General features: G+C 38.5%; 2 protein-coding genes across 3 annotated transcripts in view; one reads left to right on the top strand and one right to left on the bottom strand.

Annotated features, from left to right (window-relative positions):
- Nucleotides 1-4,995, bottom strand: part of EFCAB7 (EF-hand calcium binding domain 7) — a 44,361-nt gene extending 39,366 nt beyond the window's left edge. Inside the window, exons 1-2 of the mRNA XM_054037108.1 lie at nt 4,935-4,995; nt 1,898-2,085 (exon numbers count right to left, since the gene is read on the bottom strand). Of these exons, the coding sequence (XP_053893083.1) occupies nt 1,898-2,084 (187 nt within the window). The 5' untranslated portion in view covers nt 2,085; nt 4,935-4,995. The remainder of the gene's footprint in view (nt 1-1,897; nt 2,086-4,934) is intronic.
- A 66-nt stretch (nt 4,996-5,061) lies between these two features.
- ITGB3BP (integrin subunit beta 3 binding protein) overlaps nt 5,062-17,203 on the top strand; it is a 49,799-nt gene continuing 37,657 nt past the window's right edge. For both annotated transcript variants that reach the window (XM_054037111.1, XM_054037110.1), the window contains exons 1-3: nt 5,062-5,156; nt 10,635-10,677; nt 16,102-16,240. In XM_054037111.1, the coding sequence (XP_053893086.1) occupies nt 5,062-5,156; nt 10,635-10,677; nt 16,102-16,240 (277 nt within the window). The remainder of the gene's footprint in view (nt 5,157-10,634; nt 10,678-16,101; nt 16,241-17,203) is intronic.

Genomic DNA, 17,203 nt, shown 5'->3' on the forward strand with positions numbered 1-17,203 from the left:
AGTACAACACAGAATACAAAGTGTACAGTGCTCACTTTATATTTAATTTTTGATTACAAGTATTTACACTGTCAAAAACCAAAAGAAATAGTATTTTTCAATTCACCTAATACAAGTACTGTAGTGCAATCTCTTTATCGTGAAAGTTGAACTTACAAATGTAGAATTATATAAAAAAACCTGCATTCAAAAATAAAACAATGTAAGATTTTAGAGCCTGCAAGTCCACTCAATCCTACTTCTTGTTCAGCCAATCGCTCAGACAAACAAGTTTGTTTATATTTGCAGGAGATAATGCTGCCTGCTTCTTGTTTACAATGTCACCTGAAAGTGAGACCTGTAAAAATGATAAATAAAAGAAACAGTATATGTCCCCTGAAATGGTGGTTGAAACATGAAAGGACATATGAATCTTTAGCACATCTGGCACGTAAATATCTTGCGAGGTTGGCTACAAAGGTCAGCTACAAATGCCTGTTCTCACTTTCTGGTGACACTGTAAATAAGAAGATGGCAGCATTATCTCCTGTAAATGTAAACAAACTTCTTTGTCTTAGTGATTGTCTGAACAAGAAATAGGACTGAGTGGACTTGTAGGCTCTGAAGTTTTACATTGTTTTGTTTTTGAGTGCAGTTATATAACAAAAAAAATCTATATTTGTAAGTTGCACTTTCACGACAAAGATTGCACTAGAGTACTTGTCTGAGGTTAATTGAAAAATACTATTTCTTTTGTTTGTTATTTTTACAGTGCAAATATTTGTAATAAAAAATAGTATACACTTTGATTTCAATTACAACACAGAATACAATACGTATGAAAATGTAGAAAAACATCCAAAATATTTAATAAATTTCAATTGGTATTCTATTGTTTAACAGTGCAATTAAAGATGTGATTAATCACGATTAATTTTTTTAATTGCATTTAATTTTTTTGACTTAATCGCATGAGTTAACTGCGATTAATCGACAGCCCAAAATAATATTGATAAAAGAATAAAACATCTGGCTTGAAATTTAGGAAATTGAGAAGTGCTTTAACTTAAGGTACATTTATATTTTTTAAAAAATTAATGTACGTAGTTCTTATGAAACACTGAAGTCATCCATTTATGCACAAAACACATTCAGCATAGGTAGGAAAAGTTTTTCACATATCACATAGTCAGTGTTTCTCAACCCTGATCTGGGGGACCATGACTCGGGGTGAAAGGGTAGGTCAATCTCCATCTCTAATTTAACAACTTTTCTGATGAGACTGCAAACCACTGTGCCAATTAATGCCAGTTGCCATGGTGATTTTCTGTGCTAGGGACACTTGTCCACTAGAAACTGAACTGAGAATAACTCATTGTAATTTATCAGAGAGGAAAACACTTTATTGCAAAATGTCACCACCACAGAGCAGTATTCAGGCCCACCTCAAGTAGGCAACGATGCCACCATCAAATGTGTTGCTGTTAAATAACTCACTTAGGCCCCCCAATAGCTGATAGGTGGTATTGACTTTTGCTCATTCAGAGTGGTGATTTAGAGGTGAAAGGCTCTGTATATCGTTCCCACTTCCATCCAATACCTAGTAATATAGATTAGGAATTTGAGGGAAATGAAAACTATTGAGATAAAGTACTTTCTGTAAACTATTTGAAAAACTATGATATATTTTATAATAGGTATAAACCTTGGAAGTGTCTTTATAGATACAGCCACTGATGCTTGAAAACCCAAACCCCACCAAGAACTGCCTGAATCCTTAAAAGAAGCTATTGTGACCGAGCTCCATTACGCTCTGGGGTATTTCCACCAGTGAAATGCTGGCTGTTGGTTTGAAAATCAACCACTGTAATCTTCACACACAAAATTCAAGTAAAGAAAATTATCTCCTACTCATTACCTAAACAGAGTTGTTCTTTTGATTTAATATTTTCTAAGCTGCTTTTAAAAACAGCTAGGTAGGCTGCTCTGCAGTTCATATAAAAAGTCTCCTCTTCAGAATACTGCGATTTCTTTGCTTGACAATTTTCTGAGAGTATGGTTTTCTCACAGGAGAGGGATGCATTACTTCCAGGACTGCTGGCCATTCTGTGAATAATACAAACATATTTAAAGTCTTTTGCTTTTGCTTTCATAGTGCGTAAGTATGTCTCTGTTCTGTCCCCTCATGCACAGATTCAATTAAACTCTCTTTGAATCTGTTTCTCTGTTGTAAAATGGGGATAATGCTACTTAACTGCCTTTGTAAAGTGCTTTGATATTCATGAATTTAAACTATGTAAGTGCTAAGTAATATTCATTATTATTTATTTATCTACACTGAATGCAAACACAGTAGCAAATTTTCCAAGATACCATGTGAGGTGATGCATCCTTAGCCAAAATTAGAATTAAGCCTCTAGGAATTTCTCTGGTTTAAAGCCCATATTCAGAAGAATTTTTTTCCTAGCTATAATTTCTTTAAAAGCATGTCTAACAGTGGAAACACTGTCAAAATTTTACACATCTATCCTTCAAACACATAAAATTAAGCATATCCATTCAAATCAATGGAACTATTCGAATGCTTAAAATTAAGCATGGTATAAGCGTTTGCAGCATTTAGGACCTTAAACTACAACAATACCACCACAAAACTGCACAAAACAGAGTGGGGGAAAATCCAGATTTTTTTTCAATAATTGAAATAATTCAAGACAATAACACGTTTTGCTCATAAACAGCAGTGAACTTTAACAGTGGTTTTCTTCTTTACCAAAGGTGATTAAGGTTTTTAGAAGGCCATCACAGAGGCACACTAAATTGTGCTGTACTGTTGGCCTAACAGCCTCTAACATTATTTTATCCAGCGTTGACTTCTGAAAATATATTCCCGTATAATAAATTGAATATCTCAAGTTGAACAACAAGATAACCGCATAGGTAGGGTCCCCTTCAGGACTCATTGGATTCTTACTCAGGAGGGCTAAATCACTCGCACTTTCCTGAGTTATATAGGTCTTTTTCACTTGGGAAAGAAAGATAATAATCGCTTATCATGGATGAAGTACCCTATTTATAATACACAGACCGCCTGCCTGACACTTTCATATTACACTGGCATTAGAAGGACCCCACAGAGACACAGTGATGCAGTCTGGTACTGCAAACGGGTGTCACTATAATTAAGCACCAGTGTTACACTCACAAAATGGAAGTGGGTTAAAGTCAAGGAGGAAAAGGAGAATAAATGTTAATTTTCCAGTAACTAGCTTTATAAAATATGAACTGTTGTTTATGCCCCTCAGCCCACTCATTACCAACCGATTTATTATTTGTGTAGCAGGTGGTGCTGCCAATTTGTGCAGCACAAAGGTGCTGCCAATGTTATTTGAAGTCTAGTGTGCAATAGTTTTCCAAGGGAACTGGTGGAAGCTCCACAGCTTGAGTCATTAAAATCTCAACTGGACAGATGATGAAGCACTAACATATATATACAGTAAGGAAAAACTGTGCATCAGAGGAAAGGAGAGAGACTAGATGACCTAACAGTTCTCCCCAAGGTTCTTGAGAAAAGAAGACTGAGGTGGGAGCTGATAACAGTCTTCAACTATGTTAAGGGCTGTTACAAAGAATCATAGAATATTAGGGTTGGAAGGGACCTCAGGAGGTCATCTAGTCCAAACCCCTGCTCAAAGCAGGACCCATCCCCAGACAGATTTTTACCCCAATTCCCTAAATGGCCCCCTCAAGGATTGAACTTGCAACCCAGGGTTTAGCAGGCTAATGCTCAAACCACTGAGATTGTGATTAATTGTCCTCCAGATCCACGGAAGGTTGGACAAGCAGTAATCAGTTTAATCTGCAGCAAGCGAGATTTAGGTTGACTATTAGGATAAACTTTCTAATTACAAGGGTAGTTAAGCATTGGAATAGGCTTCCAAGGGAGGTTGTGGCGTCCCCATCCCTGGAGGTTTTTAAGAACAGGTTGGACAAACACCTGTCAGGGATGGTCTAGGTTTACTTTTTTCTGCATCAGGGCTAGATGACCTCTACAAGCCTTTTCCAGCCCTACATTTCTATGATGAGTTCTGTAATCAAAATTCTAGTTTCTACCATTTCATCATAGGAAAGGCAAACCTACCAGGTCTCACTCCTTTGGAAACAACAAGCTCTCTCTCTGTCACCACATTATTTTAAGTCACTTCCTAAACATCGCCCCTTCTGCCCACAGAATCCTGATTCTGTGTGTTTCAGTGAGATTTCAAACCTAGTTTAGGGCAATTTAACCCTCCAGATTACATCCCACCAGCCCCAGTGTTTCACTGACGAGCTCTAAACCACTAGGACAGTGGGTCTCAAACTTTTGTATTGGTGGTGACCCCTTTCACATAGCAAGCCTTTGAGTGCAACCCCCTCTAATAAATAAATAAAAACAAAACCACTTTTTTGGATATTTAACACCATTATAAATGCTGGATCATAGAATATCAGGGTTAGAAGGGACCTCAGGAGGTCATCTAGTCCAACCCCCTGCTCAAAGCAGGACCAATCCCCATATTTTTACCCCAGACCCCTAAGTGGCCCCCCTCAAGGATTGAACTCACAAACCCTGGGGTTAGCAAGCCAATGCTCAAACCACTGAGCTATCCCTCACCCCAAAGCAGGGTTTGGGGTGGAGGCTGACAGACCGTGACCCCCATGGAATAAGCTCGTGACCCCCTGAGAGCCCCTGCACTAGCAGCACCCGGGGGACTGAGGCTGTTGCCAAGGGGCACTGGCGGACGCGGTCTCTTTCCAGCTGAGGGGATTTTGCTCCCGTCTCCCGATTTGCTTTGTAAACGCACATGCCCAGCCCCTAAACGGGAGCGAGAAGGGCCGGGGGCTCCCACAGAGGCCGTGCATGGGAAGGGGCAGAAGGAAAGCGGAGGGGATGCAGTGACCCCTCCTGTGCTGACCTGGGGGGGGGGGATCCTTTTTTCGTCCCTTGCCCCGGCCCGGGCCCGCCGCCGTGCGCCCTCCGCCTCGGTGCGTCGGGTACGGGCCGCCCCCGGGCTGAACGGAACCGGCCGCCTCCTCTGGATAATGTTTCCAACCGGTGGGGTTTGGGTGGTGCACGGCGGGCGGGAACCGAGAAGCCCCGGAGGTGCAGGAGCGGCTCCCAGCGCTGCCATCATGCCGTAGGTAGCGGGCAGGGGGGTAGGGTAGGGCAGGGCAGCCGGCCCGGGGGTATTGGTGGTGAGAAGGGGGCAGGTGTTGGGGGCAACGGGGCAGAGCTGCGGGGCAGGCGCTGGCGGGGGCAGGAGTTGGGGGCCGGAGGGGACAAGAGCTGGGGGACAGGATCTGGGGGCGAGGGGACAAGAGCTGGGGGGCAGGAGTTGGGGGCGGGAGGGGACAAGAGCTGGGGGGGGAAAGCTGGGAGACACGAACGCTGACTTGAACTCGAGCCTTAAGTCCCTTCCATCTGCACGTCAGCTTGGAAAGGGCTGTACAGGCTGTGGCCAAAACTTTCAAACCTGGCTGCTTAAAGTTACCAGCTAAATAAGCTGCCCCTTTGGGGGGAGGGTTCCCCTAGAGTCGCTGAGCCCCTCACAGATGCCAGTGTGTGTGAAGACCCTTTCAAAGTTGGGTGCCTTAAAGTTCGGCACCTAAATAAGTGGTCATTCCCTGTAGCATCCCCAGCAGTTAAGTGAGTCCTCAGCCCCTCTGAGAAGCAGGTTACTATTTAAGGGCTTAAAGTTAAGCTACCCCAGTTTGAAAATGTTAAGTGTTTCTACATAGAGTGCCACCAAAATTCAGCCATGAGGACTGCTACTAGCCCCCATCTCACTGCACAGTAGCAGGGGTGGAAAAGGAGATTTTGATTCGTGTCAATGTGGAGCAGATTTAAAACATAGTTAATTCTACCACAACAAAAAGGAATCTCTGAATTTTTATTTGACTGATGTTTTCCTACAAATATCAGTTTTGTATATAATGTTAACCCAACAGCGATTATTTTTTTAAGGCAAAGTTATTTTAGTAGGGGAGTTTTATTACCAGTCTTCTCACCAAGTCACCTTGGGCGAGTCAGTTAACTTCTTTGTACCGCAGATGAAGCTGCTACTTATCTACCTCCGAAATGTGTTCTATTGCATGATTAATCCTTGGATAAATGGTGATGTAGAAGAACACGGTGGTAAAGTGCATGTGACTTCTTCATGCCCATGAAAGTGAGAAAATGACAGCAGCTGCTTGAGATGTGGTAGCTGTTGGGCTTTAACACCCACTATTGGTACTTCAGGTTCTAGTGGACAGCTGTTCTGGGCTCTTCCTAGCTGCCATTATAAGGGTTGATCTCCACTATACTTTGCTTCCACAGATTTTTTTTCTACATTCTTTCTGTTTGAGTCGTTCTAGTTCCTGCTTCTCCTGTTGTTGGTAACTTCCCAACCAACAGCAGAGGATTCTGAATACCAGTGGAGAAAGTGAATCAAGTCTTGTTAATTTCACTGCTGCTTAGCAAGGCTGTGAGTAGCAATAGAAGCCCTACAGCAGTCTGCTTGCAGACTTGGGCAGACAACACTGCAAGCATTCACAGTCTGATCACAGATAGTTATTTTAGCAACTATAGATTTTCTTTAGATATTTTATATTTAATGAAAGCTTAAATTCTTCAGTAATTGATGACTTAGGCCCCAACATTTGTTAGTCAAGTCAAAGCTTCCTGTTGACCACTGGAAGTAGGTTTCTTCAAGTCCAAATTATGATTCTATTCTAGAACCTGAAAGAAGACAAGTGTGGCTTAAATAATTTGCGATCTCAGACAATAATCTTTCTAAACTTCTTATGAAATTTACTAGCCTTGGATTGCAGTACTTGAGTGCATTCCTCATTTTATTTCTTCCACGTTGTCTTTTACATTTCAGTTTGAACCTGGAAAATAGTAATATTTTTTCTTCAAGCTTTCCCAGCTGATATGCCATTTTCCCCTTTAGTTCTTCCTGTTTCTCTATATGTAAATACCATCTAGTTATTTCTCTACTAAGAGCCAAATAGAGATTTTAGCAATGTGGCCAATTGAAAAGTCAATTACAACTAAAAACATTGTGAAGTTTTATTATGTTGTCTTACTGTGACATCAGAATGCATTGGGGTGAAAATTTTATAACCCACATTTGTATAAAAAGATGAAATACAGATTTCCTCAGTTTAAATGCTGTTTTCACACTGGTATTCAGGGTGGAAACTAAATAAAAGATTCTTTTGAGTGTATGTTCTTGTATTTCCACTAACAATGAGAGAGGTGTATTCACACTAAAAATATAACTTCCTTATTAAAGTCTTCATGCTGTCATTACTTAGAATAGGATTATGGTATAGTGCAGTGGTTCTCAACCCACGGCCTAATTAGCACACAGCTGCGGCCCACCTCAGCTGTATGCTAAAGGCCAGCCCGCGGAGTTCCCAACTGCCCAGCATGGTTGCATCTGGGCAGCCGCCTGGCCCCGCAAGCTCCAGGGTTGGGGTCAGGCAGCTGCCCAGCCCTGCATATGCAGCCCACAATGATAAATAAGTTGAGAACCACTGATATAGTGGGATTTGAGGTTTGTGATTCAATCAGTGACCTCCTGTGTGACCTCTTTATACTTAGTTCCCTGCAATACTAATCACCTACCATACCACGTTTTTGTAAAACTTAATGTCTTTCTATAAAGTGAGTTAGACAATAGTAAGGTTGAAAGTGTGTGTCAATGGAGTCTATATAACACCCAAAAATGCATTGTGATTTCCTCAGAATAAATGTTCCATTAAGCAATACAGCCACTTCATCATGCCATATACTACTTCATTTATTACCACCTCATGCAAATACCTTTCCTCACTCATCTTCAATTTATTTCATTTATAATTTGCTTAAATACATGCAAAGTTTTTAAAAAAAAATCTTAGTGTACCAGGAGACTAAAATCTCACGTCCTTACCAAGGGCTAGATGGTGAAACCCATACTCTCTCTGATGAGCAGTTACTCACATGAATATTTTCACTGAAGTAAATAGGAGTATTTTGTAAGTAAATGCTCACCAGTGTTAGCAAGAGACTCTCAATCTGGCCTAAAGGGATTTTCCAATATGTTGTAACAAACTATAGTTATAACTTTTTTTTAGATTGGTAAATATTATGTGTAAAGTACCAATTACCAGTATGTATATACTTACATAAACATTCAACACCATCTGCAGTGCACAATTAAGAAAACAAAATGAACTCTGTCCCTGGAGATTTTGGATCAACTTGAGGGTAGGGGTCTCAGGTAAATAAGCTCTTGTACACTGTAGCTTCATGTGCTTGGTTTTTCCTTCCTCTTCCCTACTTGTGCAGACTGTGACATTTACTACTGTCCTGGTGCTGTAGTAACTTTGTCCAGCCACGGCAGGAAGAGAGTTGGAACTAATGGAGGTGATGCTACCGCCCTCTATATCATAAAGTAGTGTGGGGTTCTCATTTCCACGGTTTAGATTGTGTTGAGCTTTCTCTCCTCTCCCCCATAGGCATCTTTTTGAATGTACATGGGAGGGAGGGAGATACCTGTGGCCCAGTGGGGCTCCTTTTTAATTTCCCAAATGAACTTTGTTTCAGAGCTTTTAGCCAAGGACAGTGGTTTGGACTTTAAGACCCCCAGTGTTACATGATCCTGTCTGAATTATAGTTGATTAGTGATTTACCTGCCCTTCGTTAGGGCATCAGAGGGGATACTCTCAGGTGGGATAGAATCTAATGCTTTCACTGGAAAATGCAAGGCTTAGATGATCACAGAAGGCATTACGCAGCCTCTTCTGATGTAGAAGTACTTACCTGAGAATCTGCCTCTAAAGCTGCATAGCTCAAGGGGCTTATAGAGGTTCCACAGGCCAACAGAGGCAAATTTGGGCCAACTAGAACTCTTGTTTTACACAATATCTGACAGATTTTAAATAACATGGGGCTGACTATTCCACAACTTTTTCTCCAAGAAATTTCCCAAATCCCTATAATTTAGGATTTCCATGCAGTTTTTCATTTGCCCTCATCATAAAGCTACCTCAAGTCCAGATTCTGCTGTACTTTGGCTTCCAGCTCCTTTTGAAGTTCATCATAAAAACTTCCATCATAACATAGAATCAGAAATGTAGGGCTGGAAGGGATGCCTTAGTATAACATGCAAATACATTGGCCCCCAGAGCACCCTAACTGAGAGAATGTATTAATGTATATAATGTTTTTCTGCTGCCACTGGGGTTGAAGATATAATGGAGTCTGCATTCCTTAAGCAACATGGGTCACTATATTAAAACAAAAACAAAAAACCCCACACACGTTGTAAAGAATTCCATCAAACTGTTACACCTTTGACTGTCCCTTGGCAAAAATTTGTTGTTGTTTTTTTAATATAGAAACTGTAAATCTTACATGTTTGGCTTTTTTTAATATAGTATTTTTCTATTATCTTTTTTAAAATACAGATAATTGTAAACCAGTGTTATCTCATACAATAATATTACATGAATAATATTTCAAGATGCATTTTTAATTCATTTTTTTTGGATGCTTTTGCATTTGAAACTCAAACAGTAGCACACTCTAAACAAGGGTATATTTTAAATGAGGTCATCTTACTTGCTAATGAGTCAAAACAATCTTCTACAAGGTGAAATCTGTGCAGTTACATTTTGAAGTAAAGTGCATTTTCCAAAGCTTGTTTAATCTGAAATGAATGAGTAAAGTTCTTATAAAATGACTTTATAAAGATTTTTATAATTTTCTAGTTACTTTATATAATGCTTTAAGCTATTGTTTAAGATTTAAGAAAGCACTTAAGTTGCAGTTGTCTCTGGGTAAAATAGTCTTAATTTATGTTGACCTTTCTTTCCTTTGAGTATTTAGCCTGCATTCAATAAAATTTTGATGACTGCTCTTTAGAAGACAGCTGTACGATATAAGAATTATAAATATTCAGCTTTCCTTTCCTAGTGTTGTCATTAACAGCTGGGCATCCAGTTCAGCAGAGCAAATTTTGCAGAGAGAGTTTGGCATGTTCCTGAATCAGTATAGTGAAGAAGACTAGAAAATAGTTTCTTATGGTTTGGGGACTTGTAAAGACATAGAGCATCTGTTCCCCAGTTAAGTCATAGTCTGGCAGCATTGAATCATGTTAAGAGCTAAAATGATGGGAAGAACTACCTTTTTCACCTTGCTGTATCCATGTTTAAATACTTAATACATTATTTCTACTAATGGCAAAATAATTATAACATCTACCCAGAAGGTATGTAAGTTGGAGTGCACTTGTGTATAGTTATTTTAATTATTGGCATTTTGTTTGAAAGAGACTAATACCTGTTTTTTAATATATAATCTTGGTTTGAACTGGTAAATAGTGGAGAGGTGGATGTTTTTTAGTACAAACACTTGTGTTCCAGCTTCCAAAAAAACAACCTTTTTGTCCCATGTTCTTTGAATTAGTTAATAAATTTGCTGTATCTGAAATTACTTTCCCTAAAGTAGCATTTAATGCGTAGAAGATTTAATGTATTCATCATTAGAAAATATAATTCTTTTAAGACCACAGATAATGGATCTTATTACTAGACATTTTGTATTTGAAGGAGTGTAAAACTTGTCTGTCTTTCTCTTGCAGAGTTAAGAGAGCACTGAAGTTGGAGACCCTTGCAAAAGAGAACGTAAGTACTGTTTTCAGTTTTGTGATTGAAATTAATGGAATTTACATAAATACACAGCATTTCATTAGGGTTATGTTATAGCAGGTTGGCTGACAGTCTACAAAAGTCTCACTAAGGAGAAGAAGTGATTACTAAAAATCTTTGGCATGAAATTATTGTTTTTTGTATACATTTCCTGTCAATAAGTGAAGTATTTATCTGCATGAAGAAATTGGCTATAACTGGAGAAATAGGCATATTTTTGGTTACCTTCACTACTTGTCCAAGAGCTGAATGAATTAGGAACCTTGTTGAAAGCATTTATTAGAAATTAGCTCCATAATTGTGGAAGCAAATGTTCTGCCATCTAATTGTACATGTAACAATATGGAATTATGATAATGCTATAATCTTCATATTATAAGCTGCAAAATTGAAATGAAAACATTAAGAGCATTTTTATGTCAAGGATATAATTACATCCCTCAGCTAATCTGGCATAATGAAACAATAAAATACTAACGCTGCAATAAATTTCACCACAGTTATCACAATAAAAATAAAATTGTACTGTTGCTATTATTTTTTGTAAATGCAGCCATTGTATATTCCCAGTGCCAGCATGTCATGACATATGTCGGTTTATTATCTACCCGTACCAACAGTGGGTGTTGCTGCAAACACTAACACGGAGGAGTTCATGAGGATGGTAGCCTTAAAGGGAAGGAAAATTAGTGGAAAAGTATATTAGAAAAAATAGCTGGTCAGTAAATGAGCCTCCGGTAAATCTCCACATGGCTATGTCATTTTAGAGAGATTTGTTTATATGTGATACCTATTTAGAAGTCTCACTGGTATTTAGCAAAATAGAAACTTGCAATTTTAAAAATTTGCTGGATACTTTTTTATTTAAATAAAGGTGGCAAAATACCGCAGTGGCACTAAAAAAAATCATTAGCAATTTAATTAGCAGTTTAGTGTACCATTACCCAACTTGTTCTGCGCAGAATGCAGCTGTGACTGTAATTTTGCATCTGTTTCTTGGGTCGGAGTAGCATTTTTGTGGTTGAGTGGTCCAGCCTGAAATTAAACACAGTTTTTTTCTACCCTAAAGCTGTTATTTTTCTGAGATGGGAACAAAAGTGTTTCAACAGAGAAGAATTGCATTTCAGACTAGACTCTTCTTTTGCAGCAAAATGACTATAATAAAAGCCCTTGTTTACATCAGCTTTTCAGAATATGATGAGTTAAAATATTCACTTGAAGTCATTTCTATATTGGGGGGCTATCAAGTGTAATGTGACTATACAATAAAGTTTTCATTTATATGGCACCTCTCCTCTTGCACAGATTGCATCCCCATCCCATACTGCTGCTTCTCCTTTGTTTCCCGGGGCCATCTCTATGGCCACAAAATGCCAAACGTCTCCCAATATGCCCTCACCTGATGTGACCTCTGCTTCTGTATATAAAAGTCAGGAATGAGTGGTTAAAACTGTGTAATATTGATATGACATCATAAGGATTTGCCCAGCTGAAGAGAAACTCTGATTGCCACAGAGGTATTACGCTGATTGCCACAGAGGTTGTGTGCTACAGTAACTCTCTTCCCAGGTAGATGCTCAAAGGAGGCTTCCTTCATGTCCAGAAATATGGTGGCTGTAATGTCAGGCATTCAAGGTTAAACAGAGAGGGCCCCTTGAGGCTTCAGTGGGGATGCACAGGATCTCCGTATTGCAAAACAGAGTGGTTGTAGGTTAGATGCCTAATGTACCATTGATAGCGTTTTGTAACTAACATTTCTCTGAAAAACTGTCTTTACTGGCAGTAATGGGCTCAGTTCATCTTAATGTGGCAAAAGGTTAGCAGTAGGGGAGCCTAAGGTTTCCTACTAGGACGGGGGGTGTGTGTTAAAATATTAATAAACTGGAAATAAAGGATGCAAAGATGATATAAAATTATTAAATCTGCAGATGATACAAAATTATTTAGGCTACTCAAAACAATGGAGAAGATTGAGTAATTCAGAGGTATATAGGAAAGCTAGATGAATGAGCACCAAATCAAAATTCAGTGTTAATATATACAAGATCATGCAAACTGGAAGAATGAATTAGATCAACTCATAAAAATTGCTGTATTATAAACTAACAGTAACTGCTCAGAAAAAAACCCTGTGTATCACTGTGGGTAGTTCAGTGAAAACTTCAGCTCAGTCTGCAAAGGCGGTCAAAAAAAAAAAAAAAAAAGGCAAACAAAATGTTAGAATGCATAAGGACTGAGATAGAAAGCACTACTTAAAATATGAGGCTATTCTATAAAACAATGTTCCATCATCTGAAATTGTCCATTTCTAGTCACCCTGTTAAAAAAGGAATTGCAGAAAGAGAAGGGGTCCATATCCAGATAGTGAAAATGATGAGCGGCATGGAAAGGCTTTCATATAAAGATAGATTAAAAGATTGGGACTGTTTAATTTAAGAAGATGAAGAAGAGGGGCAGGATAGAATGTTATTGGGAAGGTAAATTGAGCGTTCTTATTTATCCTTTCCTATAAAACAAGAACAAGAGGACAGTCAATGAAATTGAAAAGCGGCATATTTAAAACTGAAAAGGATTTTTTTTTCATACCCCGCACATAATTAACCTGTGGAACTCATAACCTCACCAACAGCTGTGGGCAAAGAACTTAGAAATAAATAAATAAATAGACATTAATATGCCTATAATGAGAATATTCATAAAAAGCTACACAGAGGAAAATATAGGGACATAAACCTGTATGTGTTTGTCATAAACCAACCACTGATTGCCTGGAGTTAGGAAGAAACTTTTCCTATGGGCAGGTTGCTACATAATTGACCATTAGACATTTTGGTACACACCCATCCTCCTTTTTTTCATGGTTATTGTCTCTGTAGACTTGTGACAACAAGGATGCTCCCCATAAGAAAGTATCCTTGTCTGAAAAACATTTAGAATCATGTAAATAAATAAATATTAACTAGTTGATAGTACACGTTATTCTACCCACTGCTGAAATGTAGCCGCTTCTCTAAAAATATGGGGGAGGCAGGGAACAGCAAAAGTATCTTAAAGCCACCTTTGTGCCCTCCTGATCTTGGGCTACTTGAGGGCTGAAGAGGCCCCATACATAACTTAGACTTAGTACTTTCTCCTTAGACTTTTGTGTGGCAGCCCTGCCCCCAAAACAACCTTCCTGCTCCCAGCCTTGCCCCGGTACAGCTCCTATGCCAGTGCATGCAAGGATGTTCCTGCACTGGGGAATTCTCCCTTGGCTGGGTCATGGGCTTTCAGGGTATGTCTACACTGCAGCTGGGAGCGAGACTCACAGCCCTGGTACAGATAATCAAGTTGAAATCAGCTAGAACACTACGTAAAGTATCAGAGGATCTTTAATGAGCACAAATGGGGAGGACTGTGATTTTACATTTATCTATGGTGTCAAAACTGTGTAATATTCATATAGCCCTGTAATTATTTTTTCTATCATTAATGTATGGTGCTTAACTGAAGAGATTATAAACACGATTAGTAAAGTTGCTGTAAACTAATGTGTGAAATTGAAGAAATGTTCTGAGTAATACACAGAAAAAACACAGATTATAGATATTGAGTTTTGTGGTGTACAGTACATTGTAGTTACAGGAGAGAAGCCTGCTTCCTATTTTGTGAGCTGTTTTTACATTTGTGAAAGTGTGGATTAACAAAGTTAACTTTCTAAACGAAATGTAACAATTAAAACAACAAAAATGATAAAAAGTACCTTTAGTTTTTATTCTGCTTTTCTGCGAAGGTTTTTTCTGAAAGTTCTTGTTTCCAAGGAGAGGAAAAAGTTGTAAAATACCTACATGTGGTATTTTTAATGGCTTAAAAATTGAATATGAGAAAACTTTTTCAGTAAAATATCTATGGGGGAAAAAATGGCCTTAGCCAAAATGTCCCTTTCTCTTCACTATTCCAGCACCTGTTGTACACAAGTCCATTTCCATCTTTTATGCCAGCAATGTGTATAGTAGAGATATCTTGCCTGGTGACTTGAGGTCCTTTGGTATGAAAGCTGCTAGATAGAAGGGAAATATTATGCAAATCTTGAAGCTGGGCCTTCCGGTTGGTTCAGTGTTTCATTCTTATGGCCCCTTGTTCAATTACTGGGTCAGCTGGTAACTTATTTTACTTTTAAGTTGTCAATATATGATTGTGTGTTGACTGTTACACATGTTGCTTAATACTTAAAATTCAGTCAGAGGTAAAAACTGGTGGTCTCTGTACCATTTGAAAGTGTCTAGGGGCTTTATATCACCCCTAAGGATACAAGGGTGAAATCCTGGCTTCAATGAAGTGGGAGGCTTTCTTTTTAGTGCTGTTGGAGTTTGATGGTGTCTTTGTGTGTTTCCTTTTTGACCTAGTCATTACTGATGTTACTTGAAGCTGCTAATTCTTCCTTAGTAAGATGTAAATCATCATCCGAACTTAGGTCCTTGATCTACAGGCAGATTCCTAATATCTTGTGTAGCGGTAATGCAGTGTAGGTCAATTTTTTCAGGGTTACAGTTTAACATCTGATCCAGGAAGCAAAATGTATACAGTAGAACCTCCATTCCCAAGCTGTTTGTAACTCTGAGATTCTACTGTACCAATGACTTCCAGTCAATGTGTTTTCTTCTAACACTTGCAAAAATATTGACCACTAGTTTGGTACACAACTCCCTTTAGGTTAGTAATCACATGACTTTAAACTAGAGACTTAATTTTGGTTTTAATTGACCTCTGCTGTCTTAACACTGATTTTTCTTGTGTTTTTAGGAAATTAAACACTTGATAAAAACGGTTAAAAATAAGCTAAATCTTTAGTGGAACAAAAAGTCTAAAAATTCTGACCATGATTTTTAACCATAACGAATCCTGGTGAGAAAGGAAAGTGCATGCCATAGTAACATCAAATTAACTTATTTTTCTCAATAGAATTAACTTTTAGACTACCTGCTCAAAAGAGCATTTGGCACTCAGTTTAGGCAACTATATCTCTAGGTACCTTGCAAGTTGGACTTGTGTATGAAAGCTGAGAGGTTGACATCTAACAGCTTAATTTGCATGTTTAAGTGCTGTCTCCGTGTACATTTGGGGATGTTCGTAAACGGGGACACTGAAAATTGGGAATCTCTTTGAAAATACGGTTACAACTTGGCCTATACTGCTTGATTAAACATTAGCAAATTGGGCCATTTTAAGACACTGTATGCTGACTGGTTCTGGGAGCAATGTGTAGTTCGTCTTAACAGGAAGTGTGGAGGCTGTAATTGTGAAGCACTGAGAATGGAAATTGGAGGGAGGGATTGGAATTGTCAAGGTTACATAAGGGGTATGGAAGGACCTCCCTATGAACCAATATTTATTTATTCTTTTTTTTTTAACTTTGTTTAGCCACATGAAGCAACACCTTTGAAGACCAGAAAGAAAAATTTAAGCTCATATTCACCAACAACAGGAACATGCCAAATCAGTGCATTTTCATCTCCCACAAGTCATAATGTACAAAAGCTCGGAAATGGTCTATCAAATGGTTAGTTGAACATTCTCTTTTACTTATTGCAAAAAATTTCTTGTTATTGGTTAAATCAGGGTCTTGATTTAGTAATTTATGTCTCATCTGGTTTGTCTGATTTCTTTTTTCTCTTAAGGAGTTTTGAATTTTATGGTGAAATCCAACATTTTTAGTGCTCTTATCATATAAATGTAAGCTTTTGAGGTAATTATGATGACCGTCCTGTAGAAGGCTTTTCTTTTCTTTGTTCAATATAGAACCACTAGCATGTGTGAGGGCAACTCCATTCCTTCCTGGAATTAAACCAACTTTTGCCAACAATGAAATTTTGCCCATCCTCTCTCTCCAACTCCCAGCTTTCATTTAAAGTGACAGTGTGTACTACTTTTCTGAATTAAAGGGAACATATATTTTGGAGTTGCTGCATATTACCTGAGAATGTTATAAAAGAAATCATGTTTTAATAATTTGGAAGGCAGTATAATCTAGTGGTTAGAATAGAGGAGCTATATTCCCAGTTCTACCACTGAGCATGGGCAAGTCATTTAACCTTTTCTATATGTCAGTTTAACTGTCAGTAAAATGGGTGTAGTACGTGCTTCTCTTGTGGGGGTTTTGAGTCTTTATGAATATTTGAAAGGTGCTTTGGTATCCTCTGATCAAAGATGATATAAAAGTCGGTGGATTTGAAGTCAGGAAGACTCGATTTAATCATGGATTTCTACATAAAAGTACATTCTTGTTAGTTGTTATAACCTTAATACATATTCTTCACAACTCAGAGATAGATGAGACCCAAACTGGGTCTCTTTTACGGCCTGCTTCCATTATAGGTTTTCCCTTCTAGTGAGAGAATGGTATGGTAGATTCAAATCAATGAAGGCTATCCTCAGAAAGACCTCAAGACTTCTGGAATATGCTGCTCAAACAGTTTCACTTTTGTTTCTACTGCCTGTCCCTCCCTTCTCACATTTATCTCCA

This window comes from Malaclemys terrapin, chromosome 8, assembly GCF_027887155.1.
Source record: "Malaclemys terrapin pileata isolate rMalTer1 chromosome 8, rMalTer1.hap1, whole genome shotgun sequence".
NCBI lineage: Eukaryota > Metazoa > Chordata > Testudines > Emydidae > Malaclemys > Malaclemys terrapin.